Source organism: Pseudopodoces humilis, chromosome 17 (genome assembly GCF_049639895.1).
Source record: "Pseudopodoces humilis isolate 2021_Gansu_Grassland_sample_001 chromosome 17, ASM4963989v1, whole genome shotgun sequence".
Classification (NCBI taxonomy): Eukaryota; Metazoa; Chordata; class Aves; order Passeriformes; family Paridae; genus Pseudopodoces; species Pseudopodoces humilis.
The window spans coordinates 1,192,295-1,207,223 of record NC_142216.1 but is presented as its reverse complement, the minus strand read 5'-3'; the positions used below and the strand labels follow the sequence as shown (position 1 = coordinate 1,207,223).

Sequence of the window (14,929 nt, the reverse complement as noted above, 5' to 3'; positions counted from 1 at the left end):
CTTCAGGTGATAACTAATGGGGTGGGAGTTTTTAGATGCTGGGCAGTGAGAACATCACTCTCTGGGCATCAAGTTCCCTGGAAATGCACTGCCATGGAAGAGCCACCACCCAGTGCAAGGCTTTAAGGAGCAATATTCATAAATGGACACGAATCAGGGTTCCAGTGAAGCCAAATCCGTGATTTCAGCTTCCCTCAGCTTCCTTGGAGAGCGGTTGTGTGAGCAGGCTCCAAAAGGAGCTGGCCCTGGGAGTTGCCCAGTGGCTGGAATTTGTGGTGCTGCAGGATCCAAGGAGCTGGAGAGGTCCCTGTGCTGTCCTTGCTGCAGCTGATCCGTGTCTGTGCGGGCACACAGGGCTCTGAAGGAGTGTGTGCATTTACAGGGATAGGTTTTGGGATAGCAGATCCCTCTCCCGATACCTGTGGTGGGGTGGAGGAACTTTAGAGAGGATGTTCTCAGTCTGGAGTTCCACCAGCCCCACTGAGGCTTTGGGACTCCCCACATTCCCGGCTGAGGTTTATATCCTCACTGGATTATATCTGGTTTATATCCTCACAGCTCTGCTGCCCAGCTCAACCCAGCTGCAGCAACAGCGGCTTCCTGTGAGCCTGGCCAGAGCCACCAAACCCTCCCCAAGCCAGGTTTAGTGTTCACAGCTCTACACAGTGCTAATAAATCCAGCAGTCAGCGTTTTCAAGGCATGATCTGCTGCTGGGGAGCGTTCAAGGCTTTCTAAGTTAAAAAGAAAAAAATGTAACCAATGCACATGAGCAATGCAGAGGGACACAGGCAAATAAACTGAAAGTAAATCTTGCTCTTGGTTGTGTGCTGCAAACTCACTGCTCCTCTAACAGGTTAGGAAAGTAATGCTCTTACAACAATTGTTAATTATATTTAAGCTGGATTGAAATTTGTTAGTGAATTATTACAGAAAGTTAGTTTGGGGTGAGAAAATCATCAGCCCTTCCTGAAATGTTGGTAACTGATTTCTGTGGCCCTATGAACACAGGGCTCATTTTGTTGGGTTTAGGAATGAGCATTAAAGGATTTGGGAAACCTCACTGCAGGCACACGTGTCCCAGAATTCTGCCCTGCAATCTGAAAAGTCAATTATGTGCTGCATTTCTTGTGAACAAGAGATGAAGTCAATGAGTGGGGCTTTATCTAATGTCTGTATGGAGAATTGATTGAAATGGATTTCCATAGTTGGGATTTGCTTTAAAAAAAAAGGGTAATTGTGAGTCCTTGGGGTGAAGTACTGGCACTGTCTCACTGCTGACATCTCACTTCATAATTGTGAGGAAATGGAGTCTGAAGGTACTTCCTGCTTTATCTCGAAATCTGGCTGGTTTCTGCCTTCCTCTGCAGCCTGTGCAGCTGCAGGTGCTGGGGCATCCACACTCTATCTCCATGGATTTCTCCATTCAGAGCAAATACAGGACAGACTGGGAGGCCAAACTCAACTGTAGATAAGGCAGCTTGGTAATTAATAGGGAATTTCTCATAAAAGTCTTCTGAGAAATTACAGAAGTCTCTTTAGCCATAAATATGTCAGAGCAACTTTTTTGTTCCTTGTGGTGTTTCTGAGGTTATTCTACATCTGCAGCCAAGCTCTGTTCACATCAAGAGTGTCCAGCTGCTGAGGTGTGACCTTTCCTCACCTGTGGTCCCTGGAGATGGATCCAATTTCAAACAGGAGTAGCAGGAAGGGTAAAACACCTTAATTAGAGGAGTGGGAATCCTACACAGTCTGTTCTCATGGAGGTTTGTTGCTGACAGAGCTCAAGGAGACAGGACAATGGAGGAAGCGGAATTGACTGGTAATCATTTGGATCCTTTGTACTTCCCGAGCTGAAGGAGCAGCTGCCAACTGCCTGTGACACCGTGTCCTTCTCTTTGGCACTTACTGGAGCCTCAGCTCTGCTGGCTGTGAAAAATGGACAATAACATTTCATTCACACAAGAGTGATGTGGTTTAATTATAGTGAAGGTTCAAAAACAACTTGAGGATGAAGTGTTGTGTAAGTGCTAAATGTTATCCTTGACAATGACACAGGGACCAGAAAATTGGCCTTTCAGATCATCAAGTTATTCAATAAATTACAAACCAATTTCTCTCCTTAAATGAAGAGTTACTGAGACATTCAGCTTTCTTGCTAATTGTTTGCCTTTAACAATTGGATGGATTTACGTAAATTGACTGGTGGAGACAAATGTGTTTTCCAGCTCGACATTGTCTGACATGCAACAATTAGAAATGGACTGGCTGCAGACCAGAGCCAAGCCCTGCAGGTGGTCACCTAAAGGACAAACTTGTAGTGGGATTTTCTAGGGAGAATTCAAAAGGGCCTGTCACAGGCTGTCCCTCCTGGAGGCTGTCCTCCCCTTGCCTTCATGTTTAGCTGAGTAAAACCAAGTAACTCTTGTCCCACGTCCTTGTCTGCTTTTCCATGTTACTCAGAACTTGCAGGTTTTGTACCTGGATCTTCCTGGGAGCTCACAGTCTGTGATGGAGAGCCTGCAGAGCCCGGGGTTTCACACTCCCCCGAGTCCCTCTGCCTCTCCTGTGATACTTTTGAAGCTGTTCCAAAGGCAGGGGTGGGGCATAAATGACAATGCAGTCAAGTTTTTTAAGTTGTGCTTAAAAAGCAGAAGTATTAAAAGCTCAGCTGTGCCATGCAGTTTGTCTTTCAGTCAAAACCCAAACAAACCAACCCAAAAAATAAGTTCCAGCTCTTCCTGAGGTCTGCAGCTCCCCTGGAAGGAGTGGGAATAAAGAAATGCTGTCATCACAGGCTAGTATTTTCAGTTTTCTGATTTTGAAAGTAGACTTTGGACTGTATGTCCCTGTCTGCTTCGTGCATTTTTGCATTCTGGATAAAAATAATGAAGGGACCCTGGTGATGAATAAAAATGACAAGTTTGTTATTACTTTAAAGTATCACAGGGCTGGAGGTATGTATGTAGGGAATATATATATGTAAGGAATAATATGTAATAATATGTAAGGAAATTATCTCCCAGATTGCTCTGTCAGTGTTTTACCTTGTGTTCCCTTACAGACCTTTGTTCTTGTCATTGTCTCATCTTCTAGTTCCTTGTGGACTTTCAGTTGTGGAACCTCTTGTGCCAAGTGTATTTCCAGCCAGAGATGTATCCCTGTATTTTATGGAGACCTGGTAGGCATCTTCTCTTACCCTTTTCTAATCTAATTCCAAGTGGGATCAATTGATGGAGTGCCCAGGCTCAGCCTGAATTCCTGTCAGAGCTCACCTGCAAATCCCAGCATGGTCCTTTGCAAGTCACTTCCTTTGATAAAGTCAGGTCAATTTTTAAGTTCTCTTCCCGGGCAATCTTGTAAATTCTGACTCTGAGCAACACCATTTGCAAGGGACTTGCACAGCAAGGGAAAGAATTCATCACACCAAGAGCTTGCTCTGTTACCCTCCCGGGATTGTCAGTGGTTGGGAAATTGTATTGCCCTCATTCAGAGACTCTCTAATTCAGGCCATGGAGAAAACATCCCATCACCTCCAGAACAAAACAGGCTGTGGCTCTGATTCTGGAATCAATAAACCACTGGGATTTGCAATGGCAGGGTGAGTGACTGGCAGCCGCTCCACAAACCCACGGCAGAGCTGACTGACGTGAGAGATTTGATAAGGACATGTGTTGATCTATGTAAAAAGATGGTAAATGTTGCTTGTCAAGAGTTTTGGGGAGTGTAGAGTTGGAGTGATGCGATCAGAATAGAAACTCTAAAAAGTCCTTTTCCTTGGTCCTGTCACAGACAAGTCCACAAAGTGACAAAGGCCAGGAATGAGAACATCTCTGTCAGGGGTCACTCAGCTGTGACTCTTGCATATCTGTCTGTGAGCAGCTCCAAAGGCAGAAGATGAATGTAATTAGAACCACTCATGATGATTTGCAAAGCACTGTTTCTGCTTTTAACTGCATTCCCTGGGATCAGGAGCTGGATCTTACCTTTGACCCTCTTTCTACAGCTGGCCCAGTGAAACTCTCCCCACTCACCCTTCAGTAAGTAACAAAAATAAAAATTCAAGCCTTCAACGACTGTGCCACCACCCTCGTGAGGAAATGTGTTGGTGTAGCTACGTTGCATTTCTGTCTGTTCCCCTAATCTAATCCCCATGTGGGGTTTATCACAGAGCAGGGCCCAAGCTGCAGTGCCCAGCATGTGCTGCTGGAGCTGGATAATATTTCATTTTTAACAGTTCTTTCCCCACTGCTGCTGAAACCACCATGCTGGGCAACACAAACTCTGCTGGGAAAAGATACCTTTGCCAGCTTGAATTTATTTCTGTTCACTGGAACAACTGGTTGGAAGTGTGTGGTTGTTTCTCTTGGTAGTAGGCAAGGTAAAGCTTCCAAAATACTGAGAAATGCTCTAAAAAATGCATTTTCCAGGCGCTGTTCATACTAGTTTAGAAAATACAGAAATGAAACCACAACAGAGGTACTTGATGCTGAAAAGGAAGCACCCTGTAATGACTGCTCTGCTGCAAGATTGTAGGCTTCCTCCAGTTAGGCTCAGCCTAACTTCTGGAATAAAAAGGGATGGAAGATGGTAAGGGAAACAAATGAACTGTACCCATGTCATTGTATTTGTACTGAGAAAAAGGTTGAGAATTACAGCTGCTGTTTGCAAGCAATCTGCCCTTCACACAGGGTTCATCCCTTGTGTTTCTGAGGTTTGCACTGGATAATTCATATCAGAGCCCCCGCATTGCTTTGTTTTGCTCCTCCTTCTCCACCTCCTGTGCTTCAGTCCAGGACATATCTGGGATGCTCTGTTTGTTCTGCTTTGTCATCCCTCAGAATGGCAAAAATGTTCAGAGATCTGGAATTTCATGCTGCACCTGCCAAGGGACACATTTCTGTAGGAAATTCCCTTGGTGAATCACACAATGCAAGGTGAGGGGCTGGATCCCAAAAGAATTGCCAGGATTGAATCAAGTTATCCCTTAATGAGAATGGAGAAGTCTCAGTCAGGATTCTGCATAAAAGCAGCCAAAAGTTCCTTCCCCAGTGTAGGAAGGAACAGAGGAAGAAGGAGAAAATCTCTTGTCCTCGCTGAGATGAAGAATGAAAGAAGTAAAAATCAGCGCTGTTTAAAATTTGGTAAAAATGGAATATAATCAGTCCTCACAAAGCATCCTCTGTACTCATCCGTGCTTGCAGGCACAGAACAGACTTGGCAACTGTCTCCTGCATGAAATGGGAAAGGTTTAAACGCTTGTGTAAGCTCCTCAAACAAAATAGCTCTTTGCAGTGAAAACCCTGTTCTCCAGGACATTGTATCTGGGGAACGTGAAACTGTTTCTCTGCGTGTTCACCACGGATTCACAGCCGTGTGTGAGCGGCCTTTGGGAATCTTTATCTCTGTGGTACAGGGAATTTTTTGCCATTGCAAAGGGTTTTCCTCTAGGGGATAAATTTAATATAAAAGGGATTCCTGATACTCATGATATCTTCCCCTCAGAATCAAATCAGATTGGCTGGTACATGCAGGCTTGGACCAGTGACAGACCCGATAAATCCTCCTCTGCCTGCAGACTGGAGGCAGGAATACTTTGTCACATCAGTAGTTACAATTTGACTTTAGTTTTGCTTTTTCTCTGCCAATCTCAATTTGATTCGAATTTCTGAAGTCACCCGGGGTGAGTCAGATGTGGTCAGGCCAAAGGAAGTTCTTGAATGTTCCCAAATGAGGGGAAACATGAGTCAGTTCCGAGCGTTAAGCACAGAGCACCACAGACCTGCAGAGAAGGTGCCCAGCGAGCCCAGGCTGGAGATGTTGGATTGCAGAGGTGGCTGCAGGACTGAGCTGAGGTGCTGAGGCTGGGATGTGTTTTCCACGGGGAGGATGCAATTCCTGGCGTTCATCAGCATTCCTGCTGCAGCTGGATCAGCCTGGCTGCACACATTGCCATCAGTGCCGGTGCCTCCCCCGGAGCCCTGGGCGAATCTGTGCTCCTGGCAGGGCCCACAGGGAGCAGTCAGAGCTCAGCTCCGAGGGAAAACCTCTCCTGCAGAGCCAGGGAAGAGCAGAACCTCATCCACCGCAGTGACACAGCAAAAGTCCTGTTTCAATGTGCTTTGGTTTTGGATGGTGGCGCTTGCTGCCCATCAGCACAGGCAAAACACGGGACACTGCTGAGTCAACGGGAGCTGCTCGCTGCACAGCAGGCTCTGCAGTGGGGCACAAGTCAGCTGAAAATGCCTCATGCAGAGGCAGGACCTCGGTGATAATTTTAATTTGCAGTCAGGAATGTGCCAAGGCAAATCCCTTTCCTTGAGCTCCTTTCTCCTGACTCCAGCCCGTTGCTGCTGCCTCATTACCCCCTGGCCTCTGGTGGGGCAGTAAATCTGGAGGCCTAATGGTGCACAGGGCCCTTGGAGGACAGCCCTGCCTTTTCAAATATTCATTTCTATGCGGATCAGGGATGTCTCAGTCTGGCTGTAATCAGGGGAAGAGGGACGGGGACAAATAATCACTGAACATGACTGTTTGGGGAGCAATTCCTGTCAAAAAACCAATCATCAGCAGAGGTGGATGCGAGCTGGCCTCGCAGCCCCAAGCACAAGGAGTGATGTGGGCTTCTTTGATCCCCATAAACTCTAATTTGCTTCTTCCTTCACCCCCAGCCAGCTGCTTCCCTCGGCTGTGCTGAGATACCAGTTGTTCTCTGGGAGCAGGGCAAGATGCCAGGCTGGGGGAGCTTCTTTGTGCAGCCCCTGCTGCAGGAGCATCAGCTCGGGCCCTGGGAGTTCGTTTGTTTCTCAGGTGCTGCAGGGATTGCAGCCCAGCTCTCCTTCAGCTCAGGGCTTGGGTTATTCCAGGTGGAGCAGATCTTTGGGGTATGAAATCAGTTTGCAGCCCCTGGGCTGGTCCCAGACTGATCTCACCCAGCTTAATGAGAAGTCAGCAGGAGTCATGGTCCCACTAATCCTGATTTAAATGGGAGTTAGAGCAGGGCTTGGATTCCACATCTCCAGAGTAATTCCTTGTGCCATCCAAACCTCATCAAAGTGTCCTGGAGAAAATGATTTAAGCCTTGGTTGTTTCCTGGGTTGGCACAGGAACCTGGGGCTCAGAGTAGCTGAGGTGGCAGCTCCCAGAACGGCTCCTGTGCTCAGCCCTGGGCTTCATTCACAGGCACAGCTCCAGGCCAGATCTTTCTTTATTTTATCAGGATAACAGCTCTAGCAAGGGTGTGTCCATCCCTTCACCCTCAGTGGGTAAACTCTACATTTTTCCTTGAAGAGGGATATTTAAACATTCATATGATAATGAAGAGAAGAACCCAACCATACAGAATTTATAAAAACTCGTATCTGGCCCTGTGTGAAAAAATAATCCAGAGGCCACAGAACTGCAGGCCTGGCTCAGCCAGGCAGTGTCACAGAGAGCTCTTTCTCTTTAATTTTTTATTTGGATCCTCTCTGTATGTAGGTCACAATGACTTAAAAGAGCAGGCACTGACCAGACAAAACCAAACCTCTCAGAACAAAGCCATTGCTGCAGGAGGAGGATTTTTTTCTCAAACAAGACCCTAAATTAGCACTGGAGGATTGCAGCACTCCCTGGGTCTCGCTCTGCTGGGATTCCCATTCCCAGGATGGGCAGAGCTGCAGCCTTGTGTGCTCTGCTGGACTTGGCAGTGCAGGAGGGGCACGGAGCTGCTTCCTAAGCCTGGTGCTGTGCTGACCCCATGGAATCAATCCTGGCTGGAGGGGTGGGAAACCTCTCCCTGCAGCTCCCATCCCTGTGTGCTCCTGCTTTTTCCCAGTCCTTACCCACAGGGGCTGGACAAACCTCTCCTGCTGCTCCCACACCTGTGAGCATCATTCCATGGCCAACAGCCACTGCAGGGGTTCATTCCCTGCTTCCCTGGGGGAATTCCTCCTTCAGGCACGGACACACAGCCCAAACACCTTCCCTGAGCTGCTTTCCACCTCTGAGGAAGGGAGGGAAAACAGAACCAGGGTTTGGCCTTGGCTCAGCAGAAAACAGCAGGGAGTACCAATAACCTGCAAGGTTTTATTTTGGGAGAGGAGGGGGAGGCAGCCACAGGTTGGGACTCAGGAGGTTCAAATGCTCTGGCCAAAGAGTCCTAGTGAGCCCTGGCTTGCAAACAATGCCGGGTGGCAACAGAGCAGATAAAAATCCCCCCCAAAATAGGGTATAAACAGGCCCTGAGTACAGATCACAGGTAGAAAAGCTCGACAGAAATGCAGATTGATGGGTTTGAGATCAACAGAAACCCCACAGATTCCCTTTCAGCTTCAAAATCCATATTATGCGCCCAGGCTTTGCAACACGGGGTTGGAAATGGAACATCCTTCCAACCCAAATCAGCCTGTGATCCTGCGATCCTGAATTGACACAAACCCCAGTTCTGATGTGGGGGGAGCTGAGGTGTTTTGGTTCCTTTACTCTCCTGCCTTTGAAGCTGCAGCTTTGCCCCTGGGAGCCAGCACTGGATGGTGCTGTGGCCCAGCACAGGTGAGCTCACCTGGCTGCCAGACAAATCCTGCTGCTCCTGAAGCCACCAGGGGAGCCACAGAGACAGCCAGGATCCTGCATTACTCCTGGATGCAAATTCTTTTCCAAAGGAGATTTTACAGGAGCACTTTGTGCCCAAGGAAGCAGAATTTTGGGAAGTTGGCTCCTACCCAGTCACTGAGCTTTTAAGCACCCCGAGAGTGACCTGTGCATGTTACCAGTCTGAGCCATTGGAAAAGGCAAACTTTGGTTAAAAATCAAGTTTTAAAAAATGAACAAATGTCCAGATCACAGAATGTTCTGAGTTGGAAGGAATCCACAAGGTATCAAGCCCAACTCTTAAGCCCATACAGGGACTGAACCCACAAACCTGGTGTTGTCAGCACCCTGCTCTGACCAGCTGAGACAATCTGCCACTTTTTAGGGGCTTTTTGGCCCCTGATGCTTTCCCATTGTTTAGGAGAGTAAAACAACACTTAAGTAGAAGTTCAGATTTGGAAGTGTTTTCCACATTTTTCTTCTGGTTCTGGAAGGAATCTTTAAGAGAAATGTGGCTTATTCCAGGGTTTGAGAAAATCACAGCTGTTACCAACCCAGTCTCATTTTCCCACTTTTCCATCAATGTTGTTTGATTAAGAAGAGCCAACTTAGTGCTGAGCAACTCAGGAATAAATCAAACTGTAGAAGAGGGACACCAGATGTAATAAAAGCAGTTCCTGGAACAAGGAGATGCAAAGATCTGCTTGGTGTGGAGGTGGGGAAGGAATGGCACGTGAAATGTGTGTATTTTCTCTGCCACTGAAGTGTATTTTCTTCTCCTGATAAATGTATCCAAGGCAATATAAACAATTTCAAAGAGCTGAAAGAATGCAGTGAGATGTTGCTGTGAATCACACACATCAAAGCAAGCTGAGGCCCAGAAGAGGCTTTCTGTGCAGAGAAAACTGGCTTTTCTTGTATTTCAAGGAAAGAAATCCTTCTGTGCTCAGGCTCTGTCCCTACACACTTGACTTGGATCAGTATTTTCAGTGGGGCACTCACTAAACACTGCACTCACATAAGAAAAATTCACTCAAATATTGGTTTCTCCTGTCTGCCTTTGAGTTTATTTCAGATCAAATCCCTTTCTGGTTGGTTCCTGGGGTGGTTTCTCCCCAGCTCCAGGCAGGTACTGCTCCAGTTGAGCCTGAGCAGGAGCTGCAGGGGAAGGGAGAGCAGGAAAGGCTTCAGAGGGTGACACAGAGAGGAGGTGACTTGGGAATACCAAAAGGCCAACTGCAAACCAGATGTGCCCTCAGGGAAAGAAAAGAGCAGTGATGGAATTGAATGGAATTGCCAGAGCTGAGGGAATGCTCTGGAACAACAGGATTTCTCTGGATGCCACAATGTGTGAAGAAATCCCAATTAGATTCCCTGGAGGATAAGCTCCATTTGGAGCTGTGTTATCTGATGTGTCAGCAAGGACAATCACACAGATATTATCAAGTAATAAAATCTTTACAACACAGCCCATGAACTGTGCAGATAAAGGGGGTGGCTTTGGGGTTTGCTCAGAAAAGTCCAGAAGAGTTGCAACGATTCTTGTCTTTAGGGCAGTCAGTTATTAACTTTATTAGAACTTTATCTATTTCTATATAAGAAATCCATAGAGAGAGGAGCTTTAACTCTGATTTTTGACCAGAAGACTCTGCTGATAAAGTTGAATTATATCTTCCTTTTTAGCAACCTTTGAAATATTGTCTATATTAGACTAAAACCATTGGAGTTCAAAATATTCCACAGTGGCTCTTAATCCAAGGATGATACTTCAAAGGAATCTGAGCAGTTTTGTGAGAGCCAAATTGAGAGCAGCCAAAATTACTCTTCTTGTGCCTTTTTGGGATACACAAATTTTGTTTGGCTTAACAAAATTCAAGTCTTCTGTTGTAGTTGTTAAAAATCAAGATAGCTTCCCATTCCTGCTCTCCATCCCCATCCCATTTAACTGGATACCACTGATAAATAGCTCATTAAAGGGAAGAATCCTGCAGAAAGGAGGGAATTAAATTCCCAGAAAGTTGTGGTACCAGGTACATTTTCCCCAGGTTCAGTTTTCTGTCTCTAATTCCCAGCCCAGACCTCAGCAGCCCCCCGAGGTTCCACTCAGTGGGATGCAAACCCTTCCTACAGAGGCTCTGCCAGCCTGTGCAGCCTGGATGAATCCTTTGGTTGTCTTGTTTTTCTGGAAATTTCTTTTCTGGAGACCCAGACACGCTGAAGGTTTTCCTGATGCAGTGTTGTCACACAAAATAATTGAATTTTCTTTTAGGGATAACAGGATTTTTGGAAGATCCGTGCCTTCCTCCCCTGCAGGTGTTTGTGCCTCTGGATGTGTGGTGAGCTCCTGTTTGTCCTGGTTTTGTTGTCCCCTCTGGGCAGGGACAGGCTGTGCTGTATCACCTGTGCAGCTTGCCAGGTGCATTTCTGTGCAGTCTTTGAGCTCTGTCCAAGCTGTGCAATAATTCAGCCCCATTCTGGTAATGAATTCTCTGCTCTTTAGGGCTGGAGAGCGGCAGCACCTCGGACCGGACTAAACGGGCATTTAACAAAGACGAGCTAACAGGACTCCCCTGGAATTACCCAGAGCATTAACGCCAAATGAGCTCATCCTGAATTCATTAGCAATGATTACTCTGAGTACCAGAGGAATTAATAATCATTAACATTTCCTGAGGAGGGCTGCTGGAACTGCCAGCCACGGCTGGTTCAGGGCTCCACAGGCTTTCCCCAGCAAGTTTCATTCGGAGGGAGTCATTAAGTGGAACTCTGTGGTCACTGGAGAGTTCCCACTGATGTTTTGAATCCGTACTCCCAGTTCAGTTGCAATCCAGCTCTAAAAGCACTTCAAAGCCCGGCACTGCCTGGTGCAGTCACTGCTGGAATTACCTCCCCTATCCTCGTTTTGTCTCTGAGTGAATCTCCCTGGCTTTCTGCAGCTCTTCCGAAAGGTTAATAAACCTGGGAGGCTGCTGGGAGCCACCCAAGGGCAAGGGGACTCCCCAGACAAAAGGAATGCAAAAACGTTGTGTTACGATTTTGTGCAAGCAAATTCTCAAAGTAAAGATATCCGAGGCTTTGATTCGGCTCCTTAAAGCTCCCTCTGTTCCCAGAAGCATTTGAAGACTCGGCTGTTTTGCATATCAGAGGCAGCTGACTCGGGAGGCAGAGGGAATTCACTGCTCACTTTGGATGACCTTCTCCTTTGGGGATGAGCTTCCACAAGAGTTTTACTTCTCTGACATCTTATTCCTGTTGGCCATCTCCAAATGCCGCACACTTGGAATTTACATCATGCTGGTACCTTCAAATGCAGCTTTTCTGCATAACTGCTCCTTGTAACCAGCAGAATCATGTCATGGCATTATGGAATATCCTGGCCATGTCTGTGTGGAACTGTCAGCATTTTTGTATCTCATCTCAGCATTGACAGCTATCAATACAATCTGATCTTTATGGACAGGGAGTATAAAAGCTCAAGCAGTGTTCATATAATCTGATTATCTCCTTCCATTTACACAGGACTGGGCTGCATTCCTTATCCAGCTTGATCTCTCTCCCAAGGTCCCTGTGGTGTTACTCTACCAGTGAATTGTCCCTGCAAGTTTTATGTGGGCAGGAGAGTTTATGGCTCGAGTTCATGGACCTCCTTCCCAAGGCTGAGCAGATCCCTGTGGAGCACAGCAGTGAGGACGGAGGCCTCTGTGCCACCCCTGCCCTGCTCCCCGTGCTAACGCTGCTCTGCTCTGCAGTGGGCTCCAGCTGGGAGGGAAGTTTCCTTGAGTTCAGCAATCTTGGCACTAAGCTGAAGGAGTTTTAACTAACAAACTAAGCGTCAAATATGTTTTCAGGATAGTCAAGAGTCGTTTTAAAGCCACTTTTAAATCAAAAGTGCAAAAGAACCCTGGTGGTGACAGAAGTTTCCTCAGATCTTTCTCTTCAGAGCTGAGAACCAGTGCATGGTCCATTATTGTTTTATTTTCATTCCATCCTGAATGCAAAAACAGTGAAATCTTAAAAGTAAAAAGACATAATTTTGTTTCAATCTGCACTAAAGGGAAGCTGAGCCTTTGGCCTTGACTCCTGCTGATCTCCAGGTTATTGGCAAAGACAATTGCCTGATAACCTCGGATCTCACACAGGTCGATGGCATCGCTGTGACTCACGGGGGCCATAAAGCTCCATTTCCAAGGGGTGTGGGCCAGGTGGGCTGAGAGCTTGGGCTGGCTTTTAAAGGCAGAGCTGAGCCCAGCTGATCCATTCTGCTCCCATTCAGCTGCTGTTCTGCTTCCCCAGGCTCATCCCAAGGGAACAATGGCATTCACTGGCAAATACGAGTTCGAGGGCGACGAGAACTACGATGCCTTTGTGCAGAAGATTGGTGAGTCTGGCTGGGGTCAGGAACGGGGCATGGATTGGATAAAAATACTTGGAAAAGGCTGGGAGAGCTGGGATGGTTCAGGCTGCAGAGGAGAAACTTTGGGGTGACCCAACTCTGGCCTCCCAGTGCCTGAAGGGGCTGCAGGAAAGGTGGAGGGACACTTCACAAGGAATGGAGTGACAGGACAAGGGGGAATGGATCCAAACTTGCAGGGTGTAGGGTTAGATGGGATATTAGGAAGAAATTCTTCCCTGTGAGAGTGGGCAGGCCCTGGCACAGGTGCCCAGAGCAGCTGTGGCTGCCCCTGGATCCATGGAAGTGCCCAAGGTCAGGCTGGACAGGGTTTGGAGCAGCCTGGGATAGAGGCTTGGGGTTGGATGATCTTTAAGGTCCCTTCCAACCCAAACTGTCCAAAGATTCCACAATTCTATGTGCATCTAGTTAAAGAGCAGGAGCAAATATAAAAATAGGTATGTGCAGCTAAATAGCAAAAGGCCAAGGTCCCACACATGAAATTCCAAGCATTGCATGTGTAGGTTAAGGAGAAGGGAATGTTTGATGTACTTTGTACATTTTTCCTGTGTATTCTTTCTTAGGAAAAAGAATGCAAGATTTATTTTAGCAGATGCATTAATGTACCAATATCTTTCTTTACATCAGTAATTTCAACTCAGAGCTTTGATGTTGTAACAAAAATAAAAATAAGAAATGAACAACAAATCAGATGCTCTGAGAACAAACATACCGCTACCATCCTTCAGTTCAAATTCAGCTTAGGTCTGATAAACTCCATTTTTTTATTGTTTAAGGTCTCCCCAGTGACAAGATTGAAATGGGAAGGAACTGCAAAATTGTAACTGAGGTGGTGCAGAATGGGAACGACTTCACCTGGACACAGCACTTCCCGGGAGGCCGCACCACCACCAACAGCTTCACCGTGGGCAAGGAGGCAGACATGGAGACCATGGGAGGGAAGAAGTTCAAGGTAAATTCATTGGCCCTTCAGCTCCCCAGCCTCAGGGGGATTTGGATTTAGGGTGAAAAGCAAACCTGTGTCAGGCCTAGTGAAGGAGTCTCTGCCCATGGCAGGGGGTGGAACATGAAGGGCTCTGAGGCCCTTTCCAACCCAGACCGTCCTGGAATCCCCTGATTCCATCATCACTCATTCCTGGGCTGCCTGCCAGGACTGTTTTCAGAGCTGTTAATGAGTGATGTGGAGATCTGGAACCTGCAGGAACTGGAAGATGAACAAGTGTCTGTTTAAATTGTGAACATTCAAGAACTAAAGCCCACTGATTTTAGCTCCGTGCATGAGGCCACCTGTGCAAAACACAACCTCTGTCTCATAAACTTCCAGCATCAGGTGTGCAGGTGTTTACAGAATCTGGTAACAGAAACCCCAGCAACGTGAACCCTTTCTCTCTTACAGGCAACTGTCAAAATAGAAAATGGGAAACTTGTAGCTGAGTTCCCCAACTACTGCCACACTGCAGAGATCTGTGGGGGGAAGCTGGTAGAGGTGAGTGCTCAAAGATCCCATGTAGTTCATAAAAACCAAAGACAATCCTCAAAATTTGAAGTTCAAAATAAAAAATCTGAAGGACATTCTGTGAGCCATCCCCAGGGCTGTTCCCCTGGGACTCTGGAGCTCTGATTACACTGTTCAACCAAAGTTTTGGTTTGTTCTTTCTTCCAGATTTCTACTTCTTCTGGTGTAGTCTACAAAAGGACCAGCAAAAAGATTGCCTAAGGCAGCAAGGCCAGTCTCTTCCAGTGCACTGAAAGCCAACAATAAAATCAATAAAATAAAGTTCTGTCTTTGTCTCTTTCTTGGTATTACAAACATCCTCATGTTAATGCTTACCCCATTCCTAAATATATGGCAGGGGTGGAACAGGATGAGATTTAAGGTCCCTCCCAACCCAAACCCTTCTGATTCTCTGCTCTGAAGGACACCAGCGGTGCTCAGAGCACCACTTTGT

General features: G+C 46.8%; 1 protein-coding gene across 1 annotated transcript; it reads left to right on the top strand.

The window, feature by feature from the left end:
• The first annotated feature begins 12,785 nt into the window (after positions 1-12,785).
• FABP6 (fatty acid binding protein 6) lies at positions 12,786-14,757 on the top strand. The gene is made up of 4 exons (XM_005523694.3): positions 12,786-12,947; positions 13,757-13,932; positions 14,377-14,466; positions 14,644-14,757. The coding sequence occupies exons 1-4, from the start codon at positions 12,881-12,883 to the stop codon at positions 14,695-14,697; spliced, it is 387 nt and encodes a 128-aa protein (XP_005523751.1). The 5' UTR covers positions 12,786-12,880; the 3' UTR covers positions 14,698-14,757.
• Positions 14,758-14,929: the final 172 nt, after the last annotated feature.

Excerpts from the sequence above, each read along its gene's own strand:
- FABP6 (XM_005523694.3), top strand. The coding sequence starts at position 12,881 with ATGGCATTCACTGGCAAATACGAGTTCGAGGGCGACGAGAACTACGAT. Across the intron at positions 12,948-13,756 it reads TGCCTTTGTGCAGAAGATTG|GTCTCCCCAGTGACAAGATT; the intron begins GTGAGTCTGGCT and ends TTATTGTTTAAG. Across the intron at positions 13,933-14,376 it reads TGGGAGGGAAGAAGTTCAAG|GCAACTGTCAAAATAGAAAA; the intron begins GTAAATTCATTG and ends TCTCTCTTACAG.